The 14,567-nt window shown below is 37.5% G+C and overlaps 1 protein-coding gene across 3 annotated transcripts in view; it reads right to left on the reverse strand.

Moving 5' to 3' along the window:
* Nucleotides 1–14,567, reverse strand: part of ALG8 (ALG8 alpha-1,3-glucosyltransferase) — a 44,459-nt gene that overhangs the window by 17,033 nt on the left and 12,859 nt on the right. For all 3 annotated transcript variants that reach the window (XM_071218283.1, XM_004461067.5, XM_071218282.1), the window contains exons 4-7: nt 7,049–7,158; nt 5,913–5,980; nt 2,543–2,669; nt 2,174–2,277 (exon numbers count right to left, since the gene is read on the reverse strand). In XM_071218283.1, coding sequence (XP_071074384.1) covers nt 2,174–2,277; nt 2,543–2,669; nt 5,913–5,980; nt 7,049–7,158 — 409 coding nt within the window. The remainder of the gene's footprint in view (nt 1–2,173; nt 2,278–2,542; nt 2,670–5,912; nt 5,981–7,048; nt 7,159–14,567) is intronic.

The following is a 14,567-nucleotide window of genomic DNA, read 5'->3' on the forward strand; positions in this document are numbered from 1 at the left end:
TTTGTTAATAATACTGGAATCTTACCAAATTAAAGATTATTCCCACGAGCATACAGAATCTTCAATATTTTGAAGTCCAAGGACTTGACATCAAACTTGTTATATTTAAGATAGCTGAAATTGTAAAAGAATCTTTCCATTCCTCTTATCTTTTGGGAGGGAAATTCTGGAAATTATTATCAAAATCTAAAAAGCATATACATTTTGACCCACAAATTCCCCATTTAAGTATTTATCCAACAGACATACCTGAGTACATAAAGGTATACACAAAGATTTCATTGCAGCATTGTTTTCTATTGCAAAAACCTTGAGAGTAGCTAAATACTCAGTAGGGAACTGATTAAAGAATTTTATTATAATTATGTGAAAACTTGAGTCCTAGTCTACCAGGCTTGGTTTTAGAGTGGAATACCTTTTAAAGAGAAAGAAAACAGATCCTTAATAGAGTTTTAAGTTTACAATATACAACAACTCAAGTACTACAAAAATGATTTATTTTTCATTACCAAAATGGAGAAATGTCAAGATATACTTTTATTTTTAAAAAGCAAGTTGATTGGCATAAAGATGGACACAGACCAACAGATTAGAATTAAGAGCTCAGAAATAAACCCATACATGTATAGTCAAGATGTTCAACAAAGGTTCCAAGTATATTAATTAGGCAAAGAATAGTCTCTTCAACAAATGATTTTGGAAAACTGGCTATTCACACATGCAAAAGAATTAAGCTGGATCCTTATCTCACACCATACAAAAATTAACTCTAAATGGAACAAAGACCTAAACCTAAGAGCTAAAGCCAGCAAACAAAGGAGGAAACATTCACACCCTGGATTTCACAGTGATTTCTTAGATATGACACCAAAAGCATGAGGAAATAAAGGAAAGGAAAAAATAGATAAAATGGACTTCATCAAAATTAAAAACTTGTGTGCAAAGGACATTAACAAAGTGAAAAAACCTACAGAATGGAAGAAAATAAATGCCAACCATCTGATATAGGTTTAATATCCAGAATACGTAAAAACAACTCAACAACATAAAGACAAATAACCCAATTACAAAATGACAAAAGACTTGAATAGACATTTATCCAAAGAAGATATACTAATGGTCAAAAAGCACATGAAAAGATGTGCAACATCACTGGTCATGAGGGAAATGCAAATCAAAATCACAAAAAGATACCACTTCACACCCACTAGGATGGCTATTGAAAAGCAGAAATCAAAGGTTTATGATGATACAGAGAATTGGAACTTTTATATATTGCTGGTGGGGGTGTAAAATGGTGCCGCCACAGTGGAAGTCAGTTGAGCAATTACCACATGAGCTGGGAATCCCACTTCTTTGGTATATACCCAAAAGAAATGAAAGCAGGGACTCGAACAGATATCTGTACACAATAGCCAAAAGGTAGAAACAACCCAAGTGTCCATCAACAGATGACCAGACAAACAAAATGAGTTATACATACAATAGAATATTATTCAGCTGTGGAAAGGATTGAGGTTCTGGTGCATGCTACAAAATGGATGAACCTTGAAGACATGTTGAATGAAATAAGTCAGAAACAAAAAAACATATTGCATACTCTTGCTAATATGAAATACCTAGAATAAACCAATTAATAGAGACAGATTACATGTTACCAAGGGTCCAGAGGTGGTGGTGAGGGGAATGGGGAGTTATTGCTTAATGGGTACAGAGTTTCTGTTTGAGGTGATGAAAAAGTTTGGCTAGCGGATGTTGGTATGGTAGCACAATATTGTGAACGTAATTAATATCATTGACTTGTACACTTGAAAGTGGTTAAAATGGGAAAATTTTAGTTGTATATAAGTTACTCCAGTAACATGAAAAAAAAAAAACAATTGGTAAAACAATTTGCACAGTATGATCCTAATGGAGTTGAGGAAAAAATACATGTGACATATGATGAAACACACACATTTGTACATAAATATATTCAAATATGCACAAAAATGTCTTAAAAGATACCATTCTATTTATGGGGAGTCATAATGGAGTAGAGGAGAAAGAAAGGAGTAACTTTTACTTCTTATTACATATTCCTGGTTTTAATATTTTTTCCAAACAATAGCAACAATAAAATACATGTACTACTTTATTATTATTATTATTTATTTATTTAAAAAGTACTTACCAAGGCCAGGAAAGGTCCCAATGAAAGAGCAGAAACTAGGAATACAATCAGTCCCAGAGAAATTACACGGATAAAGCTGAAACTGTTCCATCGAATAGATCCATCTACAGAAAAGGAACATTATCATTAAGCAGAAGCATGGAAAGCTATAATCTATACCATGTGCTAAAATTAGAAGTATCCTTTGATGGTACACCAATTTTTATGATGTCGCAAGAGCAGAGAAAAGTCAGAAGACATAAAGGGTTCATAGGATAAGTAGCTGAGAGAAATGTGTTGTGGCTCATAAAACCTCTTGCCACATCAGCCAGTATAGCTTGGGAAAATAAATAAAATAAAAAAGATTTTGCTATTATCACTAAAACTTGCCTGGTTTATTTGCAGCAAAACAATAAGATCGTAGCAGATATATACCATACGCTGGTGCTACGTAGAGGTAGATGTGCTTGAAATGTAGGAGAACAGCAAAGAGAAATGCTCCTTCCAAATGCCTCTTCTAGAAGATTTGAAAAGAAAACATCGCTTTAAAATTCAGGGAAAACTAAATGCAAAATGTATCCTGGGTTGGATCCTGGAAGAGAAAAAGGACATAAGTGGAAAAACTGATGAAATCTGAATGCATCAATGCTTGACAAAGGTTATCATAAGATGTTAACATTAGAGGAAACTGGGTGAGGGATATACAAGAACTCTCCGTATTATCTTTGCAATTTTTCTGTAAATTTGAAATTATTACAAAAAAGTTTATTAAAAATTAAAAACAATATGTATCTTTTATGACATTCTAAAATATTTACAAATGAAATATGATGCCTGGGATATGTGTTTCAAAACTACTGTGCAGTGTGTACATAGAGAATCACTGTACTATTTTCTCTATTTATGTATATTATTTAAATTTTCTACAATAAAAGTTTTAAAATTCAGGGCACATATTCTACAGGCAAATAAGGAGACCACAGGCAACTGACTCCAGCTGGCTTTTATACTGAGTTTAGTGGGTTTACACTTCAGTGTTTCAACAAAAATTTATTAAGTACTAAGCTCAAAGCTGAAGTACAGGATAAATCACAAGTAACAACATACTGTAAATTCTTCCTGAGGAGGCAGAGCCCAGAGAATTCAATCACCCCCATCTCCTTCCAGTTTTACAACTGTTGGACTTGATCCCAAAGAGGAGCCAGAAATAGGAGGATGAATGAATACGTATGATGGTATGCTACCACAGAACACTTAAATTAAATTAAATCTTATACTACAGTGTAAGATTATCAGGCAGAAGGCACCAAGCACAGCACTTGATCCTACCAAAAAAGTATCTGGAAAACTAAAGATACTTTGATTTTTTTTTTTTTAAGGAAAAAACAGACTTAATAATATGTCTGAATTTTACATCCTTGCAGAAACTGTGGAAAGATCAAATGAGATAATGGTCTGGGGGTTCACTAAGGGAAACTACCAAACAGACCACTGAATCATCAGGTGTGGTCTAGAACAGACAGGTTTAAGAATCGTAAGGGAAAAGTATGGGATGCTTCCAGATCTCTCTTCACCAACTTTATAATTCATTTAAGATCTAGAGAAGGCCTAGCTGATTCTAGAGCCAAAGTTGAGTACATTTGTTCAATAATAATCCAACTATCATTCATTGAATACCAATTATGTTGTAAACATTATGTGACTTTTTACAGTTAAAAGAAAAAGAATTACCCAGGTATTTACAGTTGACAAAGAACTTTAAACTAGATTACTATATTTGATCTTTCCAAAGTCACTGTGAGGTAGATAGTACCATTTTATTAATTACAATGTTACAGGTAAATTTCTTTTCATTTTTCAGCTGAGAAAACTGTCAAATGCCTTGCCTGGCATAATTGTTTCCAATATAAACGTGTATCTAAATTCCCTGAGGATTCTCAGGCCCAATCCTAGGGATTCTGATTTAATGCACAAAGGGGTGGTACAGAAATAAGGAATTTCTGAATTCTATCTCTATAAAAGGAGGATAATAACTATACCAACCTCACAGAATGCTATTAATGGTTATTACCTCTCAGTAAGGAATTATATGTAATGTACCTAATTTGAAGTAGCCAATGTATTTGAATAAACACTGCCTGAGTCACATAGTTCCTTAGGGTTAGTCAAGTCTGAACACAGGTCTCATGACTCCAAACCCTATACTTTCTCCATTACACTATGCTACACGCTTCTAATGGTAAAACACCACCATCATAGTTATTACATTGGAAAGATGCTGGAAATTTCATTCCTAGGTAACCAGCCCCAACCAAACATAGAAATTCAAGTTTATTTCAGGCCTGCCAGACTATAACAACTTTTCTTTTTTTTCTAAAGAGTTTATTTTATTTATTCCCCTCCCCCCATTGTCGGCTCTCTTGTGTCTATTCCTTGTGTGTTCTTTGTCTGCTTGCATTCTTGGCAGCACCAGGAATCTGTGTCTCTTTTTATTGCGTCATCTTGCTGTATCAGCTCTCAGTATGCATGGCACCACTCCTGGGCAGGCTGCGCTTTTTTCACACAGGGCAGCTCAATGCAGAGTGCACTCCTTGCACATGGGGCTCCCCTACACAGGGGACACCCCTGCGTGGCACAGCACTCCTTGCGTGGTGTGGCACTGCTGCGTGTGGGCCAGCTTACCACACGGGCAGGAGGCCCTGGGTTTGAACCCTGGACCTCCCATATAGTAGATGGATGCTCTATCAGTTGAGCCACATCCACTTCCCATAACAACTTCTTAAGAGTACAGGCATAACATGTTTTACTGTGCTTCACAGACATTATGTTTTTTGCTTTTTGTTTTACAAATTGAAGGTTTTTGGCAACCCTTCATCAAGCAAGTCTATTGGTACCCTTTTACCCTTTTTTCCAACAGCATGTGCTCACTTTGGGTCGCTGTGTCATTTCCTAATTAAGGGATGTACATTTTTAAAGACATAACTGCTAATCCACATTTAATAGACTACAGTATAGTATAAACATAACTTCTACATGCACTGGGAAATCAAAAAATTTGTGTGACTCGCTTTATTGTGGTGCTCTGGAAGTGAACCCACCATATCTCTGAGGTATGCCTGTATAATTTACTCATTTATAAAATGAAGAACATTACTGTCAAAGGAGAAGATGGAATTCATGAGAACTATCCAATGAAAGTGTCTACAGGGCGGTGGACTTGGCCCAGTGGTTAGGGTGTTCGTCTACCACATGGGAGGTCTGCGGTTCAAACCCGGGGCCTCCTTGGCCCGTGTGCAGCTGGCTCATGCGCAGTGCTAGTGTGCACAAGGAGTGCCCTGCCACGCAGGGGTGACTCCGCATAGGGGAGCCCCACGCGCAAGGAGTGTGCCCCGTAAGGAGAGTCGCCCAGCATGAAAGAAAGTGCAGCTGGCCCAGGAATGGCGACGCACACACAGAGAGCTGACACAACATGATGCAACAGAAAAAAAGAAAAACAGATTCCTGTGCGGCTGACAACAACAGAAGCAGACAACAAAACAAGATGCAGCAAATCGACACAGAGAACAGACAACTGGGGTGGGAGGGAGGGGAGAGAAATAAATAAATAAATCTTAATTAAAAAAAAAAGTGTCTACAGCACTTGGAGACTCAAAACAGATGGTCAAATAAATTTACCCATCATCCATTACACTGCTGCCTTTACAAGCTAAAAACCACATTTAAGGGGGAAAAAACGGTATTCACAAATTTTGTTGTTTACCTGAAATAATCGTGCAATGGAGAGTAGCATTAATCCAAATAAAAAACCATTGTACTGGAAATGAATATCTGGACTGATGTTAAGGAAAGAGAACAGAGGAAACTAAATTCACAATAAACCCATGCCATCAGATCAAATACACATACTACAAATGTTTTTCCAAAGGGTAAATTAAAGACAAAAATATTACTACCTGTTTGGATTTCTCATGAATCTGTTTTCGATAAACAGTCAAATCCTGGACAAACTCTTTAATTAAAATTTCCGTTTAAACAGAAAAAAGGGAAACCTTTCCATTCCTTCCTATCCTAAATAGCCTATGAAGTATTTTTAAAGGGCCAGAAGTTTTTTTGAAAAAGAAATAAAAAATTCAGCATTTTTTTTAGAATTACAATTTTTAAAAGAATTTTTAGAAAATGAGAAAGAAAAGGACCTAATAGGTACTGAAGGACTACTAACATGCAGCACTCCTTCCTTACATCACATACAATGACATATTTTTTATTAAGCCTCAAAATGAAACTTTGAGGTAGTCAGAATCATCATCCTCATTTTATAGATAAGGGAATTAGTGCTCAGAGACATTATTCACAGTCCTAAAGCTACTAAGACATAACTAAGTTTTGAGTCCAGTTTTAAACCAAAGTCTGGGTTCTTTCCTCCATACCAAGCTAAGAATAGGAAAATTGTAAAATATTAGGTTTCTATCATTAGGATTTAATTACAATTCAAACCTACTGGATCTGAGCACCTTGTACATAAGTAGCAAGGTCAACGAAGGCCTGCCTGTTCCCATATGCAACACTGAAATATGCCATTTTCATGTAAGAAATGTAAAATAATATTATAAAAAGCTATTTAAGACATATGTATTCAATTAATCTAAAGATTGTTAACAAATCCCAGGATATTATTTTTTGGATTTGCACACATCACAATGAACTTTTCAGAGAAAGAGGCTCTGACAACTGTAGTGTGGTAAAGATGGGTAAAGACCAGCTTTAGGAGCTCACTAACATACCCAATACCCATTTTCAAAAACTCAGATTTCACAATTATTATCACATGAGAAGTAATCTTCTACTTGGTAGATTTCAGAATAAGTAAGGGAAAAGTACAGAAAATGTCAAGGATACGGTCTACAATTAACAGCCCAAAGTTCCACAGCAGTAATACCGATAAAATAAACTTTGGCTTCTCTGTCAGTTCTTTCCCTGCTCTTTTCCCATCGATGCATTTACAACACCTAAAATGAAACATCAGCAAAGAATCAGAAACAACTTTTATCTTCATTAGAACATAATACTTCAGCAGTGTACACTAAGATACATACTTTATTAGTTATTCCTGACCAATTGGCTGTGCCTTCTTAATTGAACAACCACATGACTTCTTAAAAAGGTGGCAGCAGAAACAAAGACCTCTATGCCAGTTCTACTTCCCTTTCTCAGCTTTGCTGATGTGAAAAAAAAGTCGAAATTGAACTGCATCAGTCCTTGACAGTGAAAAGTATAGACCAGGATGATATATTACTCTAAGTTATTTATCGTTATACCTGACAAATTAAAAATAGAGACATGAACTTACATCTCCAATTGTCCAAATAATAGAAAAAATCCTTAGTAAAAAATGTCATTTAAAGGTCAAGATATATTATTAAGGAACGGCTGTGGGCTCAAGCAATTGAGTTCCTGTTTACCATATGAAGGACTTATGTTTGATCCCTGGGACCTTCTAGTAAAAAAAAAAAAAAAAGGTATCCCAGACCTGTGTGGTGAGGCACAGGCTGCTGTGACAAACGGGGGGGGGGGGGGGGGGGGGGAGGAATTAAATAAATAAATAAATCTTAAAAAAAAAATGTTAATGATAGCTAAAGGTAGAAGAGAATGGATCATTTTTACTATGTTTGTGTGTACACTTCCTATGTTGTCCAAAATTTCAACAATGAAGAAGTATTATTCTGTAAAAAGATTTGAAAATGTTTTAATATTGGTGAATTCTAAAAATAAAGAAATCTAAAACAAATAATAAACACAATAAAGAGCCATGAGGAAGTGAGTGTGTTGGCCAAGGAGTAGGAGGGAAGAAGAGAAGAACACCGGGATTTCTAGGAAGATGGCATCAGAGTAGGTGGGCAGGGCTCAACTCTCACAAAAACAAGGGAGGAAGGGCAAAAAGCTGACTGAGGGAGCTGCTCTGGGGATCTGCAGATGAGAATGCTGTACATCCTCCAGGAAGGTGAGGGACAGAGACATGAAGAAGCCGAAACGAAAACCATGAGTTACTAGTCTCTGAGCCTGGGAATGGCACCATCCCCCACCCTCAAAGCGAACAGCCTGGATAAAACCTGTGGCTCACTGCAGCCGAATGAGAGAGGAACAGATATCTTTCTCCCTGGGAGGAGTGGGGGTCCACAGGAGGGTGGAGAAAGGTTTATCTTCAGTGAGTTTGGCAAGCAGAGTCCACGTAGAATGTCAGCTCTGGGCAGACCAGAATAACAAGCAAGTGGAGGCTCAAAGAGACACATCTGTGGAAAGAATTTTTCTGAAAAGCACCATCTTCTGGATAGATGGGAAACTGCAAGGAGAAAAAACACTTGGTAGTCTCATCCCAGATCCCTTGGAGTGCATCTGTACCCCATTAGTGAGTCCCTGGCCCTATTTTGATAACTTAAGCTGGGCAATTTTAAAGACTAAGAATAAGTTGAACCAAAAATCAAAGAAGAGCCATGAAACAAAACCACTAGGCAAGAGAAAGAAATTGAGCAACAGAGTAAATTCACAAGATAATCTGATGCCTAGATATCAGCAAAAAAATTATAAGCCATATAAGAAACAGGAAGAGATGGCCCAGCCAAAGGAACAAACAAAAAATCTTAAGAAGACTTAGGATTTAAGACAACTAATCAATGACAATCACATGAGTCTCCTAAAATAATTCAAGGAGTTGACTAAAAAGATAAAGATATTAAGAAGATACTGGATGAGCATAAAAAACAATTTGAAAGCACGCAAAGTAACAGAGCTTGTGGGAATGAAAGACACAATGAATGAGATTAAAATACATTAGAGGCAGATTTGAAATGGCAGAAGAATAAGTGAAATCAAGGACAATATCTGAATTTGAAAAGACAGGAAAACAGACAGAATGGAAAAAATTGAATAGGGTCTCAGAGAATTGAATGACAACATCAAACATGCAAACATATACATTATAGGTGTTCCAGAAGGAGAAGAGAGTGGAAAAGGGGCAGGAAGAATGTTTGAGGATGGGAAGTGGATTTGGCTCAACCGATAGAGCATCCGCCTACCACATGGGAGGTCCAGGGTTCAAACCCAGGGCCCCCTGACCCGTGTGGTGAGCTGGCCCATGCACAGTGCTGATGCGCGCAAGGAGTGCTGTGCCACGCAGGGGTGCCCCTGTGTAGGGGAGCCCCATGCCCAAGGAGTGCACCTTGCAAGGAGAGCCACCCTGCGTGAAAAAAGCATGGCCTGCCCAGGAGTGGCGCTGCACACACAGAGAGCTGACGCAGCAAGATGATTCAGCAAAAAGAGACACAGATTCCCAGTGCCACTGACAAGAATGCAAGTGGACACAGAAGAACACACAGTGAACGGACACAGAGAGCACACAGTGGCGGGGGGGGGGTGGGGTAAGGGGAAAGAGATAAATAAAAAATAAATCTTGAAAAAAAAGAATGTTTAAGGAAATGATGATCAAAAACTTCCCAACTCTTATGAAAGACATAAATATCAATATCCAAGAAGGACAACACACCCAAAACAGAATAAATCTGAATAGACCTACTCTAAGACACATACTATTCAGGGATAAAGAGAGGATTCTGAAAGCAGTACGAGAAAAGAAATGGATCACATACAAGGGAAGCTCAAGTGGACTAAGTGCCAATCTCTCATCAAAACCATGGAGGTGAGAACAAAGTGGTATGATGTATATAAGGCACTGAAAAGGAAAAACTACCAGCCAAGAATTCTTTTTCAGCAAAATTGTCCTTCAAAAAAAAAAAAAAGAAGATCTAGAGTAGCAATACCAATATCGGACAAAACAGATTTTTAAAAAATATTTTTATTTTATTTATTTCTTCCACCATTCCCCCTGTTGTCTGCTCTCTATGTCCATTTGCTGTGTGTTCTTCTGTGTCTGCTTGTATTGTCATTAGGCAGCTCCGGGAACCAATCCTGGGACCTTCCGGAGTGGGAGAAAGGCAATCACTCTCTCGCACCTCAGCTCCCCTGTTCTGCTACATCTTATTTTCTCTCCTCTGTGTCTCTTGTTGCATCATATTGCTGCGCCAGCTCTCCATGTCAGCTGGCACTCCTACGTGGGGGGCTTTTCCCGTGCGAGGCAGCATTCCCACATGGGCTGGTACTCCATGTGGGCCAGCTTGCTGCGTGGGCCAGCTTGCCCTCACCAGGAGGCCCTGGGCATCAAACCCTGGACCTCCTATATGGTAGATGAGAGTCCAATTGGTTGAGCTACATCCATTTCCCAGACAAAATATATTTTAAATGCACAACTGTTATAAGGGATGAGGAAAGTCATTATATATTAATAAAAGGGGCAATTCACCAAGAAGAAATAATTATAACAAATATTTATGCATCTAACCTGGGTGCTCCGAGGCATACCCTGGCAAACCTAAAGGGTGAAATAGACGTCTCTACAATAATAGTTGGACACTTCAATATACTACTCTCAGCACTGGACAGAACAGCTGGACAGAGGATAAAGAAACATAGACCTTGAATAATATGATGAATGAACTAAATTTAACAAACATTTATAGAGCAATATACTCCCACATAACAGGATATACATTTTCTCGAAGCACTCATGAATCCTTCTCCAGTACAGACCATACGCTGGGTCACAAAACACGTCCCAATAAATTTAAAAAGACTGAAATTACAGAAAGCACTTTCTCTGATCATAATGGGATGGATTGGGAATCAGTAATGGATGGAAAAAGGGAAGTCACAAATATATGGAAATTAAACAATATACTCTTAAATAACCAATGGGTCAAAGAAGAAATTTCAAGAGGTATCAGTAAATATCTCAAGATGAATGAAAATGAGAAAACAATGTATCAAAACTTGTGGGATACAGCAAAGAAGGCAGTACTGAGAGGGAAATTTACAACACTCAATGCTTACCATTAAAAAGAAGGACCTAAAATTAAAAAACATAACTGCACACTTGGAGAAATTAGAAAAAGAACAGTAGAGTAATGCCAAACCAAGCTGAAGGAAAGAAGTAATAAAGATGACAGCAGAAATAGATGAAATTGAGAACAAAAAACCAAGAGAGTATAAACAAAACCAAAATTTGGTTCTTTGAGAAAATCAACAAAACTGACAAACCCTTAGCTAGACAGAAAAAGGAAAAAAGAACATGCAAATAAATAAAATTAGAAACGAGAGGGGACAATACCACTGACCCTGCAGAAATAAGAGATTATAAAAGGATACTATGTATAATGTACTCCAACAAACTAGACAACATAGACTAAATGGACAAATTCCTAGAAACACACAACAACCTACACTGACCCTAGAATAGAAGACCTCAACAAATTAATTACAAGTAAAGAGATTAAAAACAGTCACCCAAAGTCTCCTAAAAATGAAAAACCCAGGACCAGATAGCTTTACCAGTGAATTCTACCAATCATTCAAAGATGATCTAATACAAATTTGTTCAAGCTCTTCTAAAAAATTGAATAGGAGGTGTTTGAGTTTGCCAAAGGGGTGCTGATGCAAAGTACCAGAAATGGTATGGCTTTTCTTTGGGGTAAAAGCTTACAATTCCAAGGCTGTGAAAAGTTCAAAATCTTTAAAAAAATAAAATAAAATAAAAAAAAAAGGGAAACGGACTTTGGCCCAGTGGTTAGGGCGTCCGTCTACCATATGGGAGGTCCGCGGTTCAAACCCCGGGCCTCCTTGACCCGTGTGGAGCTGGCCATGCGCAGTGCTGATGCGCGCAAGGAGTGCTGTGCCACGCAAGGGTGTCCCCCGCGTGGGGGAGCCCCACGTGCAAGGAGTGCGCCTGTGAGGAGAGCCGCCCAGCGTGAAAAGAAAAAGCAGCCTGCCCAGGAATGGCGCCGCCCACACTTCCCGTGCCGCTGACGACAACAGAAGCGGACAAAGAAACAAGACGCAGCAAATAGACACCAAGAACAGACAGCCAGGGGAGGGGGGGGAATTAAATAAATAAATAAATCTTTAAAAAAAAAAAAAAAGAATTACATACCACAATCAAGCTGGTTTTATCCCATGTATGCAAGGGTGGTTCAACACAAGAAAATCAATTAGTGTAATAAACCACATTAACAAACAGAAGAAGCAAATCACATGATCCTCTCAACTAATGCAGAAAAGGCATTTGACAAAGTAAAGCATCCTTTCTTGACAAAAACACTCCAAAAGAAATAGAAGGAAGCTTTCTCAACATGGCAAAGTGCATATATGAAAAACCCAAAGCTAACATTTTACTCAACAGTGAAAGACTGAAAGCTTTCCCTCTGAGGTCATGAATAAGACAGGGATGTCCACTGTTACTACTGTTATTTAATATTGTGCTAGAAGTTCTAGCTAGAGTAATTAGGCAAGAAAAAGAAATAAAAGGCACCCAAATAGGAAAGGAAGAAGTAAAACTTCCATTATATGGGAGTGGATGTGACTCAAGCAGTTGAGTGGCCGCCTCCCACATGGGACGTGCTGGGTTCCATTCCCGGTGCCTCCCATAGAAGACTGACAATGATCAGACATTGAGCAAAGACAATGAGCAAAAACAAAAAAACAAGCAGGGAGTGGATGTGGCTCAAGCAGTTGAGCACCTGCCTCCCACTTGGGAGGTCCTGGGTTCAGTTTCTGGTGCCTCCCAAAGAAAAAACAAATGGACAACAAGCAGACAACAAGCACAAACAACGAACAAAGAGACGAGGATGCCATTTTGAGGGTATGGGGGGAACTTTCACTATTCCGATATGATCCTCTACATAGAAAATCCTGGAAAATCCACGACAAAGCTATTAGAATTAATAGACAAGTTCAGCAAAGTGGCAGGACACAAAAGCTTAATATGTGAAATTCAGTAGCGTTTCTATACACTACTGGTAAGCAATATGAGGAGGAAGTCAGAAAAAAAATTCCATTTATAACAGCGACTAAAAGAATAAAATATTTAGCAATAAACTTAACTAACGACAGAAAAGACCTGTATTCAGTAAACTACCAAACATTGCTAAAAGAAACCAAAGAAGACCTAAAATAAATCGAAGGACAGTCTGTGTTCAAGGATTGGAAGACTAAATAAATATCGTTAAGATGTCAATCCTACCCAAACTGATTTACAGTTTCAATGCAATCTCAATAAAATCACAATGGCTTTTTTTTTTCAGAAATGGAAAAAGCTAATTATCAATATTATTTGGCCCTGAATAGTCAAAAATGTCTTAAAAAGAAGAATGAAGCTGGAGGACCCTCACATCCTGACTTTAAATCATATTATAATACTTTGCTACAGTAGTAAATACAGCATGATACTAGCATAAAGATAGACATATTGGCCAATGGAACCAAATCAAGAACTCAGAAATAGAGCCTCACATCTACGGTCAATTGATTTTTTAAAGAATCAGTTTTATTGATATATATAAATAAAGCATACAATCCATCCAGGGTGTACAATCAGTGGTATTTGGTATTGTGATAGTTGTGCATTCATCACTTCAATTATTATTACAGCATTTTCATTATTCCAGTAGTAATAATAAAAAACAAAAAACAAACAAAAAAGCTCTACCCCTTAATAATCACCTCTCAATCTCTCTATGCTTCCTGTTGTATATAGCTGCTATTGTTTCTAATTTATTTATATTTATATTTTGTATAGACAAGCTAAACAATATGTAGTATCTTTAGTTTGTTTCACTTAGTATAGTTCCTTTTGTTTTTTACCCTAATGTAAGATTATTAATATATTACTATATATTACTGTCCATATTTTGCTTTGGTTGTATTTTTGCCTGATGTTAACGTCTTGTAACATTAAAGTACATTTGTTCAATTTCAAAGAAAAATATCTTATATATGTAATATTACCAATACTCATACTTCACACAAGGTTTGGCTCTGCTATACAGTCCCATGTTATATTTTTTAGCTGTCCTTCTAATAATATACATGACCTTAGATTTTCCCTTTTATATGGTTAAGTGATTTCTGACAAGGCTGCCAAGTTCACTTAGGTGGGCCAGAACAGTCTATTCAATAAATGGTGCTGGGAGAACTGGACATCCATATCCAAAAAAGAGAACGAGAACCCCTACCTCACACCTTATACAAAAATTACCTCAAAATGGATGACGGACTTAAATATGAAAGCTACAACCATAAAACTCCTAGAAGAAAATGTAGGGAAACATCTTCAAGATATTGCTGTAGGCGATAGTTTCTTAAACCTTATACCCAAAGCACAATCAACAAAGAAAAATAAATGGGACCTCCTCAAAATGAAAACTTTTGTTTTTTGAAAGATTTTGTCAGGAAGTGGACTTGGCCCAATGGATAGGGTGTCCGCCTACCACATGGGAGGTCCACAGTTCAAACCCCGGGCCTCCTTGACCCGTGT

Source organism: Dasypus novemcinctus, chromosome 10 (genome assembly GCF_030445035.2).
Source record: "Dasypus novemcinctus isolate mDasNov1 chromosome 10, mDasNov1.1.hap2, whole genome shotgun sequence".
Classification (NCBI taxonomy): domain Eukaryota; kingdom Metazoa; phylum Chordata; class Mammalia; order Cingulata; family Dasypodidae; genus Dasypus; species Dasypus novemcinctus.